Genomic DNA, 13,796 nt, shown 5'->3' on the forward strand with positions numbered 1-13,796 from the left:
CTACAGAGGGCTCCAGAAGAAGCGAGCAGAGCAGCAGCGAAGGAGCTCTGCTTCCAATCCTCCGCCCCAACAAAGATGGCGGCAGAGGAAGGTGTGAGGTGACGTGCGGCGTTCCTGGAAACCAAGGTTTCCGTCCCGCCGTCCGCGCCGAGCTGTCGTGACCTGGCGGTGGCCGACTTACAACGCCTTCGCGACGGCAGCGCTCGCTTGACGGCCAGGAAGCCGGAAGTCGCCGCCGTCGCCGCCGCCCCTCCGAATCCCCGCCCGCCGGAGCTGTCGGAGGTTGACAGGTCGAGGCCGGGCGGCGGCGGCGGCGGAGCGCAGCCCCCAGACCCAGGCCCCATGGGGAACGCGCCGAGTAACAGTAGTGACGACGAAGCGGCGGCCGCCGGGGCCGAGGGTTGGGGTCCGCACGCGGACTGGGCTGCGGACCCGGGTGCGACCCCCGGCCCGGGGCCCGCGGCCCCGGCGCTGCCGCCCGCCGCCGCACTGCTGGAACCAGCCCGGCTGCGGGAAGCAGCCGCGGCACTGCGGCCCACGCCGCCCTGCGAGTCACTGGTGTCGCGGCACCACGGCGCGCTGCTGCGCTGGCTGGAGGAGCGGCTGGGCCGCGGCGAGGAGTCCGTCACCCTGGAACAGTTCCGGGAGCTGCTGGAGGCGCGCGGCGCTGGCTGCTCCGGAGAGCAGTTCGAGGAGGTCAGAGCGCTCGAGTGACGAGGGGACCCGGGCGGGGCGGTGTCCCCAAAAGGCGTGAAGAGGTGGGCGGTTGCTATGGGGAGGCCAAGTTGGAACCCGTAGGGCCCACAGGTACTTAAAGTGGAAGCATGGGGGTTGCCGCGACCCATTTGGGGTGCATCTAATTTGTTCTTCAGGCTTTCACTGTTACCTTTTTAACCCTTGTTAGAGGTGTGGAGAGTTTAGGCTGTCGTTGCCCTGAAGAGCTGGAAAAGCCAAGGTATCTTCGTATATTGTAGTCCAGACAAATGTATGCAGGTGATAGATTTCAGTTGCTCTAGGACCCTTTCAGAGAACGGATATTCAAGAATGAAGGGAGAGACGGTGAAAACCCGCTGTTTTACTGATCCATGCACAGAGCACTTTCCAAATCTATGGCAGAGAGTAACATATACTGGAGAGACTTACACTCCACAAGCCATTCTTATCTCTAAAAAGCATTAGCTTTTCCAAATCACACACTTGGTTTTAGACCCTTAAAAAACCTGCTTTAGTCTCATTTGAACCCTATGAAGATGGATGCTGGTGGCTCATGCCTATAACCCTAGGTACTTAGAAGCCAGCCCAGACAGATAAATATGACACTTATCTCCAATTAGCCAGCAAAAACTCGGAAGAGGTGTCGTTCAGGTGGTCGAGCACCAGCTTTGACATGTATGCAGGAAGTCCAGAGTTTGAGCTCCAGTGCGCGCGCGCGCGCGCGCGCACGCACGCACGCACGCACACACACACACACACACACACACACACGCACGCACGCACGCACAAATTCTTATAGACCTAAAATTGTTCAGCTCATAATCAAAGCTTTTCCTCTGAATACCTGTTTTAAGAGTGAGGAAAAATTAATTCAGAATGAATCAAATGAATCATGTCATTGGGAAAACTGGGACTATCCCTGTATGTTGACTTTTTTTTTTTTTAAACTATTTCACTGCCTCTCCCTGAGAGCCTATTTCAAATCAACAGTGTTATGACAAGAAGTTTGTTTAATTTGTGAAAATGAGTAAGCCATGTGGAATGGTCAGTCAGTGAAAAGTGAGTTACATAAAGCAATAAATCAACAAGTAATTGTCATGGAAAAGTAGTGTTCAGTTAAGACCAGAGGCTTTTGAAATGTTTCACACCATTAATCCTAGCTCCTCATTTAGGAGGCTGAGATCTGAGGATTAACGTTCAAAGCAAGCCCAGGAAGAAAAGTCCATAGGACTGTTATCTCCAATTAGTCACCCCCAAAAGCCAGAAGTGGAGCCATGGCTAAGCAGTAAAGCACTAACCTTGAACAAAAAAATTTAGGGACAGTGTCCAGGCCCCAAGTTCAAGCTCCTGGAACTGCACACACAGAAAAAGAATGTGTTCCTGTGCATGGTGAGAATATTCAGATGATATAGTTGGTATGTTTTGTTTTCCTTTCAAAAATGCCCTTAAGGAAGCCCAACTCCTATAATCCAAAATATTGATCATATAGTTAGTGAAAGATCTTCATTAAAAAAATTCATGAGTTAATTTCTCTTTAGTATTTACATGATTTTGAAAATATAAAGCCATGGTAGAAAGCCATGCAGGTTTGCTCAAAGAGTTGTCTCTTTTCAGTTTTATCCAAAGGCAAATGGAGACAAAGTTATTTCTGACAAGGACAGAATTACATATGGGATTTATAAAGGTTCTGTAACATAAGGCCAAGAAATTCTATAGGCATAGTCCAGAAAATCATTCAAGGGTTGTAGCATTATTCATTGGTTCTGAGCCTATGTTGAATGTCAGCCATTTAGATGACAACATACATAGTGGATAATTCCTCTCAAAGTCTGTAGTGTGGCTAGTCACAAGTGGCTCATACCTGTAATCATAGCTGCTTGGAAGGCTGAGAACAGGAGGATTGTAGTTCCAGACCAGCCTGGGCAGAAAAGTCAGGGAGACCCCCTTAACCCATATCTGGGAGCAGTGGTATACATTGTCATCCCAAGTTATGTGGGAGGCTAAGATTGGCAGAATTGTGGTGCCAGGCCACACAGTCTGTTCCCACAAACAGTCCTGCAGATGCAGGACTCCCATCTCCATGGAAGGAAGTTGGACACAGTATCTGTCCTGGGGTCCCTCCACAGAAGCCTATAGTAGTGGATGATGACTCAAGCTGAGGGAGAAGGAAACTCTACCCTAAAAATAAACAGTGAAAAATAGGGCTGAAAGTGTGACTGAAAAGTATCCAGTCAGCCTATCATATATGAGGGCTCTAAGCTCAAATCCCCCAATACTTCTAAAAAGTAAAAAATGAGTAAAAATAAAAATATGTAGTGTGGGAAAAGTGAGATATTAACCTAATAATTAAAGGTATAGTAACTACTATTTAAGATGAAGCAAAAGGCAAGGCTGGTTTAACACATAAATCAATAAATGTAATACAACAATAGAGCCAAAGACAATAACCACATGATCATCTCCATAGAGACAGAAAAAGCCTTTGACAAAACCCAACATTCATTCACGTTAAAAACCTCTGGAGAAGCTATGAATAGAAAATACCTCAAATTAATAAAGGCTATATATGACAGACCAATAGCCATTATCATACTGAATGATGAAAAACTAAAACCATGTCTTTAAAATCAGGAACAATGCAAAGATGGCCGCTGTCTCCACTCCTCTTCAATATAGTTCTGAAATTCCTAGCTAGAGCAATAAGATGAAGCATAAGGAATAAATAGCAAATATACTTAACTTTGTCTAGGGAGTGAAGTAAGAAATATCTTCAAAAGTAGCTGGGTAGCCGGGCGCTGGTGGCTCACGCCTGTAATCCTAGCTACTCAGGAGGCTGAGATCGGAGGATTGCGGTTCAAAGCCAGCCCGGGCAGGAGAGACCGTGAGACTCCTATCGCCAATAAACCACCAGAAAACCAGAAGTGGCGCTGTAGCTCAAGTGGTAGAGCGCTCGCCTTGAGCTGGAGAGCTGAAGGACAGCGCCCAGAGTTCAAGCCCCACAGCCGACCAAAAAAAAAAAAAAAAAGTAGCTGGGTGTCAGTGGCTCAAGCCTATAATCCTCACTGAGATCTGAGGATCACTGTTCAAAGCCAGCCCGGGCAGGAAAGTCCATGAGACTTTTATCTCCAATAAGCCACTCAGAAAACCCGAAGTGGTGCTATGGCTCAAGTAGAAGAGTGCTAGCCTTGAGCTGAAGAGCTAAGGGACAGTGCTCAGGCCCAGAGTTCAAGCCCCATGACTGACAAAAAGAAAAAAGAAAAAAATACCTTAAAAAGTAATCCCAAATTAGAAGGATGAAAGTTGACAAGATATAAAAGATAGCAGTGTTTTCTGGCAAGCTTAAAAACTTGGTGGTTGCCAGGCCACCATTTTTATTAGAATTTTGTAGAGTTGATTCTCATTGGTATGCATGATTTATTATTACAATGTTAAGAATTTCAAAGTATCACATCCTTGTTCTTTGGCCTTCTAATTTGCAGTGCTGTCCATGTCCATCAGCCTGTCAGCCTTTCACATTCTTCTGATCTTACTGGCTTATGAAGTCATAAAAATGTTCTTAGAGTTGTACCATAGAACAAAGTCTGAAAGGGTATCACTTTATAAATACAACACACCTTTTCTTATAGTAGGTGTGGTGCAGGAGAAGGGCTCTTTGGTTTATTCATGGGGTGCAATATTAAATAGACTCCTGGGTAGAGAGTTAAAATTAAATTCTTATTTTACATTGGATTAGAGATTAGATATGTGCTCTTACAGTACTAAGGTATGCATCTAGGAAATCATGTAGCCTTTAGAGCAGAACAAAGTGCTGAGAACTGGATGATAGCAGTGAGGATATGTTTTACTTTATTTGTCATATTTTGAAATCCAGTGGGTTGTGAGTTCTGAGGGAAGAACCATTTGGATTTATCTCTGTTCGTAGTCTTGTCAGTCTTGGCTCATAGTCAGTACGTTTTACATGAAGGTATAGTCTTCATGTTCAGTCTATAACCTTTGATTTCCAGCCATTGTAAGAAATAGTTTACTTACACAGTTGAGTGAAAACTGAAAACAGTTCTAAGTCATTGCTGGATTTAGAGGAAATCTGAAGAAAAGCACTATAACCTCCCTTCCCATTGTCATGCCAAAGTACTAATAGACTAATTAAAATGACTTTCAGCCTAAGAACTGTACAAGTAGAACTATGCAGATGCAGTTCTCTTCCATTTTATTTTATTTTTTATTTTTTTTTGGGGGGGGGTTTGGTCGTGGACCTGAACTCTGGGCCTGGGCGCTGTCCCTCAGCTTTTCAGCTCTAGCTAGCGCTCTACCACTAGAGTCACAGCGCTACTTGCAGCTTTTTTTTTTTTTTTCTGCTTATGTGGTGCTGAGGAATCGAACCCAGGGTCTCATGCATGCAAGGCAAGCGCTCTACCACTAAGCCACCTTCCCAGCCCATCTTCCATTTTATGATAAAGGATATGAGAAGTAAAAGTGCACCATAACTTTGCAGCAGATCAGAAGTATTGCTTACCCTTTGTACAGATCTCTTTCCTCCCATGGCCTGAATGAATATTCTTCTGAATGAGTTAGAGCCCGTAGGCCAGCCTATGTAGCTCTCTGATCTTGTCAGAAACTGTATAAGCGCCGTGCTAGCTAGGGACTTTGTTCCTGATACAACTACAAGAAGTTTTTTTTTTTTTTGGTCAGGCCTGGGCTCTGTTCCTGACCTCTTCAGCTCAAGGCTAGCACTCTACCACTTAAGCCACAGTGCCACTTCCAATTTTCTGGTGGTTAATTGGAGATAAGAGTCTCAAGACACCCTGTAATCCTAGCTACTCAGGAGGCTGAGATCTGAGGATTGGGTTGAAAGCTAGCCTGGGCAGGAAAGTCCATGAGATACTTATCTCCAATAAACCACTCAGAAAACTTGAAATGGCACTGTGGCTCAAGTGTTAGAGCGCTAGCCTTGAGCTGAAGAGCTGAGGGACAGTGCCCAGGCCCAGAGTTCAAGCCCCACAATGGACAAAAAAGAGTCTCACAGACTTTCCTGCCCAAGCTGGGTTTGAACCAGTAAGATCCTCAGATCTCAGCCTCCTGAATAGCTAGGATTACAGGTGTGAGCCACTGGTGCACGGTTGAAGAACTTCTTTATAATACCACTGAGTACTGGGATTACTAGTGTGTGCCACTACTCTTGTGGCCTTTGTTCTCTGTGGGAACCTTGCTTCTCTTGGTTTTTCAAAATTTCCCACTGTGGCACCATCATGTGTTTCATACCAACCCTTCCTGAAGCATGATTCAGGTGACTCTTTTCTTTGTCCTAAGTTCTTTCCACTTTTAAGGATGACAGGGCAGCACTTAGTAGTAGCATGAAATTTGAGAAAGACTTCACTACACCATGTCATGGAAGACTGGAAGAATTTACCTGGCAAAGAAAGAAAGAGATAAAAAAAGACATAGCATGTGCAGATATGTTGATGTGTGAGATAGAATATTTGGGGAACCCTAGTGGAGAGTCTTAAGTTGACTAGACCTTAGTAATCATTGCATGCAATCTTTTCCCTCTTTTCCTTTCAATAAAATCCTGCATGGTTGTTGTCAGTCTGGTAATGGTGTCAGTAAGGTTTACTTTATGAGTCTGCCCATTCTGCTGCTCTTCCTTAGACAGAGCTTGAGCCAATGTACTTGTGGGCAAATCCTAGTTTAACTATTCTTTTTTTTTTTTGTCAGTTGTGGGGCTTGAACTCTGGGCTTGGGTGCTGTCCCTCAGCTCTTCAGCTCACTTGAGCCACAGCGCCACTTCTGGTTTTCTGGTGGTTTATTGGAGATAAGAGTCTCATGGTCTTTCCTGAATGGGCTGGCTTTGAATCGTGATCCTCAGATTTCAGCCTCCTGAGTAGCTAGGATTACAGGCGTGAGCCACCCATGCCGGTTCTAGTTTTACTATTCTTTTTTTTTTGGTCGGTAGTGGGACTTGAACTCTGGGCCTGGGCGCTGTCCCTCAGCTCTTCAGCTCAAGGCGAGCGCTCTACCACTTGAGCTACAGCGCCACTTCCGGTTTTCTTGTGGTTTATTGGAGATAGGAGTCTCACAGTCTCTCCTGCCCGGGCTGGCTTTGAACCGTGATCCTCCGATCTCAGCCTCCTGAGTAGCTAGGATTACAGGCGTGAGCCACCAGCGCCCGGCTAGTTTTACTATTCTTAAGCCAGGTGACTTTGATATCTCTGTCTCAGTTCCTTCATTTGTAAAAGGAGCTGAATAATAGCATCTACCTTTTGTGATCAGTATGAAGATTAAATGATCCAGTTTATATAAAAGAGTCTTTAGGATACTAAATACTCAAAGATATAATTCAAGTCATTTTTCTGTGTCTTGAACTTAGGAACAATGCTGGGATTACTTACCACTATTCCTGTCAGATGTTTTAATTGATGAAGGGTACCTTCCCAAGTTGTACCAGTATGCTAGTTTCATATTTAAGCTAGTATATTGTATTCTCCATGGGTAAAAGCACAGTTTTTTCTGATGAGTTTGGTCTGCAGCATGGTCTTTACCTCAGTAGTAGTTAAGGAGATTACACACGAATAGATGATGGTCTGAATCTCACCTCTTGCTGCCTTTGGGCCAAAGCACATGGATGGACATTTGCAACTGGCCAGTCTAATTTACTGTCTCTTGTTTTCAAGATGGATCAATACAATATTCTAACCAAATTGCAATAATAGTTCTTTGAAATTTATTAGACATCATCTTGTTCTTGACCATTTGGATCCTTTCAATAGACTAAAAGGAAGGAACCTTAGAGAGGATGAGGAACTGAGACTTGAGAATGCCAAGAATTTTGCCTAAAGTGTCACAGAGAGTAAGTGGTAAATCTGGCACCATATTCCAATCTGGTTTTTCTCTGTGAGTCTGGTTCTGTTATATTTCGTATTACCTCTTACTGGATGGCCACCATAGTGCCTACATTGGGTGCTGCCTTGGTGCCTTGTATGTAGGTATCTCAGCATATAGTAGGGAGGTCTTATAGGGAAAGAAGAGGAAAACTGCAGCGGATCAGTTAGCCACCTGCATAAAGATAGATGTCTACCTCATTGGTTGTCTAGAGAGGCAACAGTAAATCTGTTCTGTTTTATACAAATAGGGCCATAGCTAGAGTACTAGGTTGAATTTTGGGCCCCACCTTCCAAGGCAATGTGTTTCAAATTGCCCTGTTAATAGATTGGAAATCTATTTAGTAAGTTTTGATCTGCTTATTAAAAAAATGAAATAATAGAATGGGATTGAGAATATCAGAGTATATCATGTCTGATAAAGGGAATTATTGCATTGTTTCATGAGCTTTTATATCAATTTTATGCATACTGGGTTTCTTGAACTTAGTATCTGATGCTTTCACTCATTGGCTGGTATTCTACCACCTGAGCCATGCCTCTAACCGGTAGCTGTATATTTTTTGCCAGTCCTGGGACTTAAACTCAGGACCTGGGAACTGTCCCTGAGTCTTTTTGTGCTCAAGGCTAGTGCTCTACAACTTGAGCTACGTGTCACTTCTGGCTCTTTTGAGTAGTTTATTGGAGATAATGGTCTCATGGGGACTTTTCTGCCAAGGCTGGCATTGAACCATAATCCTCAAATCTCAGTCTTCTGAGTAGCTAGGATTACAGGTATGAGCCACCAAATCCTAGCCCATAGATGTGTTTCTTTCTTTCTTTTCTTTTTTTCTTTTTTTTCTTTTTTTTTTGCCAGTCCTAGGGCTTGAACTCAGGGCCTGGGCACTGTCCCTGAGCCTCTCTGTGTTCAAGGCTAGCACTCTACCACTTGAGCCACAGTACCACTTCCAGCTTTTTCTATTTATGTAGAACTGAAGAATGGAACCCAGGGCTTCATGCATGCTAGGCAAGCACTCTACCACTAAGTCACATTTTTAGCCGCATTGATTTATTTCTTAAGATGAATCAGCTAAGGTGGGTGCAGGTGGCTCACACCTGTAATCCTAGCTACTAAGAAAGCTGAGATCTGATGATTGGGGTTCAAAGCCAGCCTGGGCAGGAAAGTCAGTGAGAATCTATCTCCAATTAACCAGCAAAAAGCTGAGAGAGGTGCTGTGGCTCAAGTGGTAGAGTGCTCGCCTTGAGCTGAAAAGTTCAAATACAGTGCCTGGCCGAGTTCAAGCCCCATGACTAACCAATTAAAAAAAAAAGATGAATCAGCTAATAAATTTGAGAGGCACTGTGCTGACATTTACTGGCTAACTGGAGGATCTCAAAGGGAACAACAGGAATGGGGATGAGCCTTAAGACCATGCCAAATAGAGAATTGGCTGAAGGGATGGAGAGACTGGGGAAACTCATAAGACCCAATTACTGTTATCTGACCTTCAGGCTCTCTTGGGGTAAAGGAAGATGTGTTCTGAATGGCCTCACTAAGTGGAACTCTGGAATCAGATTTCTGTTTGTTATATGGAAGAATGTTACTGCTGTCAGAACTGACCAGAAAACTGAGCTTCCCATCACTGATGTATGTAACAGAAAATGGCTGACCACTCTCAGAACCTCTGGAGAAGGAGTTCAGGAAGTATAAAGGCACATAGATTTGTAGGTCCATTCCAGTGGGGAAGTATCTGGAATAATCTGCATACTCTTAATATTTTCTTTACCCTTAATATTGTTTTTATGGTGTTCTTACTGTGAACTCAGTGAGTGTGCCAGGCTCTTTCTTCTGACCTTTGTCCATCTCTTCATCTCTTGCCCTGCTTCCTTCCTATCCCTAACAGGCAGTTATCATTCTCACACTAGCCCTGATTCTGTATCTGTGTTCACACACTGCCCCCTTTACATATCCATATGCTTTCTGACTCCTCATCATCCATTAAAGCTCTGTCCAGGGGTACTTTTCTCTTACCTTTCCTCCTGTGTGCCTCTTCTGGGATTCTGGAGTATAAATTGCTTCATGGCATAGTGGTTGGTTGTGTGGGTCCAGAATCAGACCAGGATTCAAATTCAAGCCATCATTTACCAGTACAAACTACGTGGCCTTGAATTAAATACTTCTCTGTTCCTACCCATCCAAAGGTAGCACTTCATTTGAGGGTTGTTGTGGAAAACTGCATAGGCTATAAGAAGTATGTGGTAAATGGTTAGTGAACTTTAGCTATTATAGTAGTTTATGCTGCAACTTATGTTGTTATAATTACCACATTCATTACTTTTCTGTTTTTATTCTATATATCTGTCCTCTAGACTACAAGATTTGGGGAGGGCAAAGCCAAGCACTGGGTCAGGTATATGTAAAATGGCTGCTTCTAAAATAGTGTTGGATGAGTATAAGTGCATTGACTCATGGAGTTCTGCAAAACAGGATAGATGCTAAGAAGCCTAAAAAAATATTAAGGACAATGTCTGAGTGTTATGAAATTCCTGTTTAGTGAGGAGGGGGGAGGGGAAGCTGTTAGCAAAGCTGTTTTTTCCCCCCTCTCAGCTGAAATGTCTTTATTCTAAAATTCTTCTTATATTCATTAGCCATCAATAGATGAACAGAATTTTTTTAAGTAACAAAAATGTAACAGTTTTTTTTTTTTGGGGGGTCCTGTCATGGGATCTGAACTCTGGGCCTGGGCGCTGTCCCTCAGCTCTTCAGCTTAAGGCTAGCGCTCTACCACTTGAGCCACAGCACCACTTCCGACTTTTTTCTTTTTGCTTATGTGGTGCTGAGGAATCGAACCCAGGGCCTCAGGCATGCAAGGCAAGCGCTCTACCACTGAGCCACCTTCCCAACCCTGTAACAGTTTTTATATCATTGCTTGTATAGAATATTTTTCTTTTCTTTTTTTGTGGGTCATGGGGCTTGAACTCTGGGCCTGGGTGCTGTCCTTGAGCTCTTTAGCACACTCTGCCACTTGAGCCACAGAGCCACTTCCCGTTTTCTGCTGGTTAATTGGAGATAAGAGTCTCATGGATGTTCCTGCCCAGGCTGGCTTTGAAGCGTGATCCTCAGATCCTCAGCTTCTTGAATAGGATTACAGGCGTGAGCCACTGGCGGCCAACTTGTATAGAATTTTTTATTAGCAATCTGTGGTAGAAATTTTGAGCCATAGAGCAGTTGAAGTTGTAGGTAGCACCTGAAGCATGGAAATAGGACTTGAGTGCACATGGTGATTTAGAGAATGTAAGGCTCATTTATAAGGGTGATAGATGTTAACCTGGTCATCAGGTAAGAGAGCAGTTTCTAGAGCTAGAATTTAACCACATGTTATCCAGACTGCTGGGAACTCTGGAGATTATCAGATCAAAGAAGGGAGAATAGTGTTGTGGAAACTTGATTCAGTACAAGTGATATCATCTTGGGTATGTTCCTGATCTTAGTCTACAACTATAAAATGGGAAGTTAATAATATTATATCATTGATGTTACAAGCAACTAATGACATGCATTTAAAATGTTTTAATTTTTAAAATATTTAAGAATTTTCGTGGTATCTTCTATTAGTAAGAGTATCCTGTTCTTTCATGACTATAATCTTTCTTTCTTTTTTTTTTTTTTTTTTGTCGGTAGTGGGGCTTGAACTCTGCGCCTGGGTGCTGACCCTCAGCTCTTCAGCTCAAGGCTAGTGCTCTACCACTTGAGCCACCGCGCCACTTCCGGCTTTTTTCTGCTTATGTGGTGCTAAAGAATTGAACCCAGATCCTCATGCATGCAAGGCAAGCACTCTATCACTGAGCTACCTTCCCAGCCCCATGTAATTAATCTTTCTTTTTAATCAGATTTTTTCCAGATTTTAATCAGTAGCTGTGATTGCATGACTAAGTATACTAAGACCCACAGAATTATACTTTTTTGGGGGGGTCATGAAGCTTGAACTTATGACACTGTCCCTCAGCTTCTTTTGCTCAGAGCTAGCACTTTGCCACTTAAGCCACAGTACCACTTTCAGCTTTTTCTGTTTATGTGGTACTGAGGAATTGAACCCAGGGCTTCATGCATGCTAGGCAAGCACTCTACCACTAAGCCACAGTCTAGCCCAAATTATACAGTTGAACAGAGTGAATTTGATCATTATGTTTATTTGTGATTTTTTTTTTGGTTTGGAAATAGGTCTTACTATATATCCCAGGTGGGCCTGAAGCTCACAAGTCTCTTCACTCAGCCTCCTAAGTGTTGGAATTATAGGCATGTATCATGACACCCAGCTCATTAATCATCTTTTTTTGAAGTTTTCTTCTACATAGTTTTTCTATTCACCTATTTTTTTTTTTCTGCATTTGATTTTAAGGGTTTTCTCAAGTGCTCAGTGCTTCTGGGCTGTCCACTCACTAAAAATGAGGGAATAAACTAGGCACCGTGGCTCAAGCCTATAATCCGAGCTACTTGGGAGGTAAAGATCAGGGTATCTCTGTTCATGCAATCCTAGGCATAACCTTTTATCCACCAGCAATACAAGGAAACACAAGTAAGAGGAACAAAGACAGACAGCCGGACATAAAGCAAGACTCTACCTTGAAAGTAACTGATGAAAAAGGGGAAAATGCTTTCCTAGCGGGCCCAGAGTTATCTCCAATACTGGAAAAAAAAGTGTGGGGGGATATATGTTGGCTTGTGGGCTGGTGAGCTTCTCTATAAAATGAAATGTCTGTACTCTTTCATTGAAAGATTTGTATTTCAGAGGATTAAGGAAAAGAGACAAGAGAAGAAGAAAAGCAGAAGAGTGGTTTGAATCAGTATCTATGGTCTTATTCCTGTGGACTATTGGTGTTCTTTGTTCTTTTGTTCAGAAAGGTATCAAACTGACTACTAATATTCTGAGAGCCATGGGGAAGATTAAACCTTTAAATATTTAGCAAGTAAACATTAGTTTCAGTGTGTTAGTCTCATTTTCAGCTATGGGTGTGCTTACTGGTCTGTCCTGTCTGTACCACTCTCTAGAGGTCCTGTCCCAGGCTTTACCAAGACTGGGAAAAGGGGCTTTCCCACCCTTTTAAAATATAAAAATTTAAACATAAGGAAACAGAGATAGCTTCTAGGTGCCGGTGGTTCCCACTTGTACTCTTAGCTTCTCAGGAAGCAGATCTCTGGGGATTATTGTTTGAAGCCATCCTGGGCAGGAAAGTCCATGAGATTTTTTTTTTTGGGGGGGGGGTCCAGTCGTGGGGCCTGAACTCTGGGCCTGGACGCTGTCCCTCAGCTCTTCAGCTCAAGGCTAGCACTCTACAACCTGAGCCACAGCGCCACTTCTGGCTTTTTTTTCTTTTTGCTTATGTGGTGCTGAGAATCAAACCCAGGGCCTCATGCATGCAAGGCAAGCGCTCTACCACTGAGCCACCTTCCCAGACCAGTCCATGAGATTCTTTTTTTTTTTTTTTGTTGGTCATGGGGCTTGAACTCTCGGCCTGGGTACTGTCCCTCAGCTCTTCAGCTCAAGGTGAGCGCTCTACCACTTGAGCTACAGCGCCACTTCCAGTTTTCTGGTAGTTTATTGGAGATAGGAGTCTCACGGTCTCTCCTGCCCGGGCTGGCTTTGAACCGCGATCCTCAGATCTCAGCCTCCAGAGTAGCTAGGATTACAGGCGTGAGCAACCAGCGCCCAGCTCCATAAGATTCTTATATCCAGTTAACCACAAAAAAAACTGGAAGTGGAACCAGTTGCTCAAGTGGTAGAGCATTAGCCTCTAGCACAAAAAGCTCAGAGACTACCTAGGCCCATAGTATAAGCCCTAGGATCGCCCTCTCCAACAAAAGGGATATTAAAAATAATAATTTCCACATACCTGTTAGCCTATTTCAATAATTACAATTTCAAGGACTTTTTGTGTGTGTGTGTGCCTGTACTGGGGCTTGAACTCAGGGCCTGGGCACTGTCCCTGAACCTCTCTGTGCTCAGTACTTGTGCTCTACCACTTGAGCCACAGCGACACTTCCGGCATTTTCTGTTTATGTGGTACTGAAGAATCGAACCCAGGGCTTCATTCATGCAAGGCAAGTACTCTACCATTAAGTCATATTCCCAGCCTCAAGGCCATTTTTATTTGCTCTAAATTTCAAATTATTTAGAAGCAAATTTTTTTTTTCTTGTCCTGGATCTTAAACTCAGGGCCTGGGTGCTA

At 43.8% G+C, this 13,796-nt stretch overlaps 1 protein-coding gene across 1 annotated transcript in view; it reads left to right on the forward strand.

Moving 5' to 3' along the window:
* The first annotated feature begins 72 nt into the window (after nt 1-72).
* Nucleotides 73-13,796, forward strand: part of Zzef1 (zinc finger ZZ-type and EF-hand domain containing 1) — a 155,668-nt gene continuing 141,944 nt past the window's right edge. The window contains exon 1 of the mRNA XM_070001745.1: nt 73-696. Within this exon, the coding sequence (XP_069857846.1) occupies nt 343-696 (354 nt within the window). The 5' untranslated portion in view covers nt 73-342. The remainder of the gene's footprint in view (nt 697-13,796) is intronic.

The sequence above is a fragment of the Dipodomys merriami genome, unplaced genomic scaffold (assembly GCF_024711535.1).
Source record: "Dipodomys merriami isolate MVZ:Mamm:240054 unplaced genomic scaffold, mDipMer1.0.p SCAF_59, whole genome shotgun sequence".
Lineage (NCBI taxonomy): Eukaryota > Metazoa > Chordata > Mammalia > Rodentia > Heteromyidae > Dipodomys > Dipodomys merriami.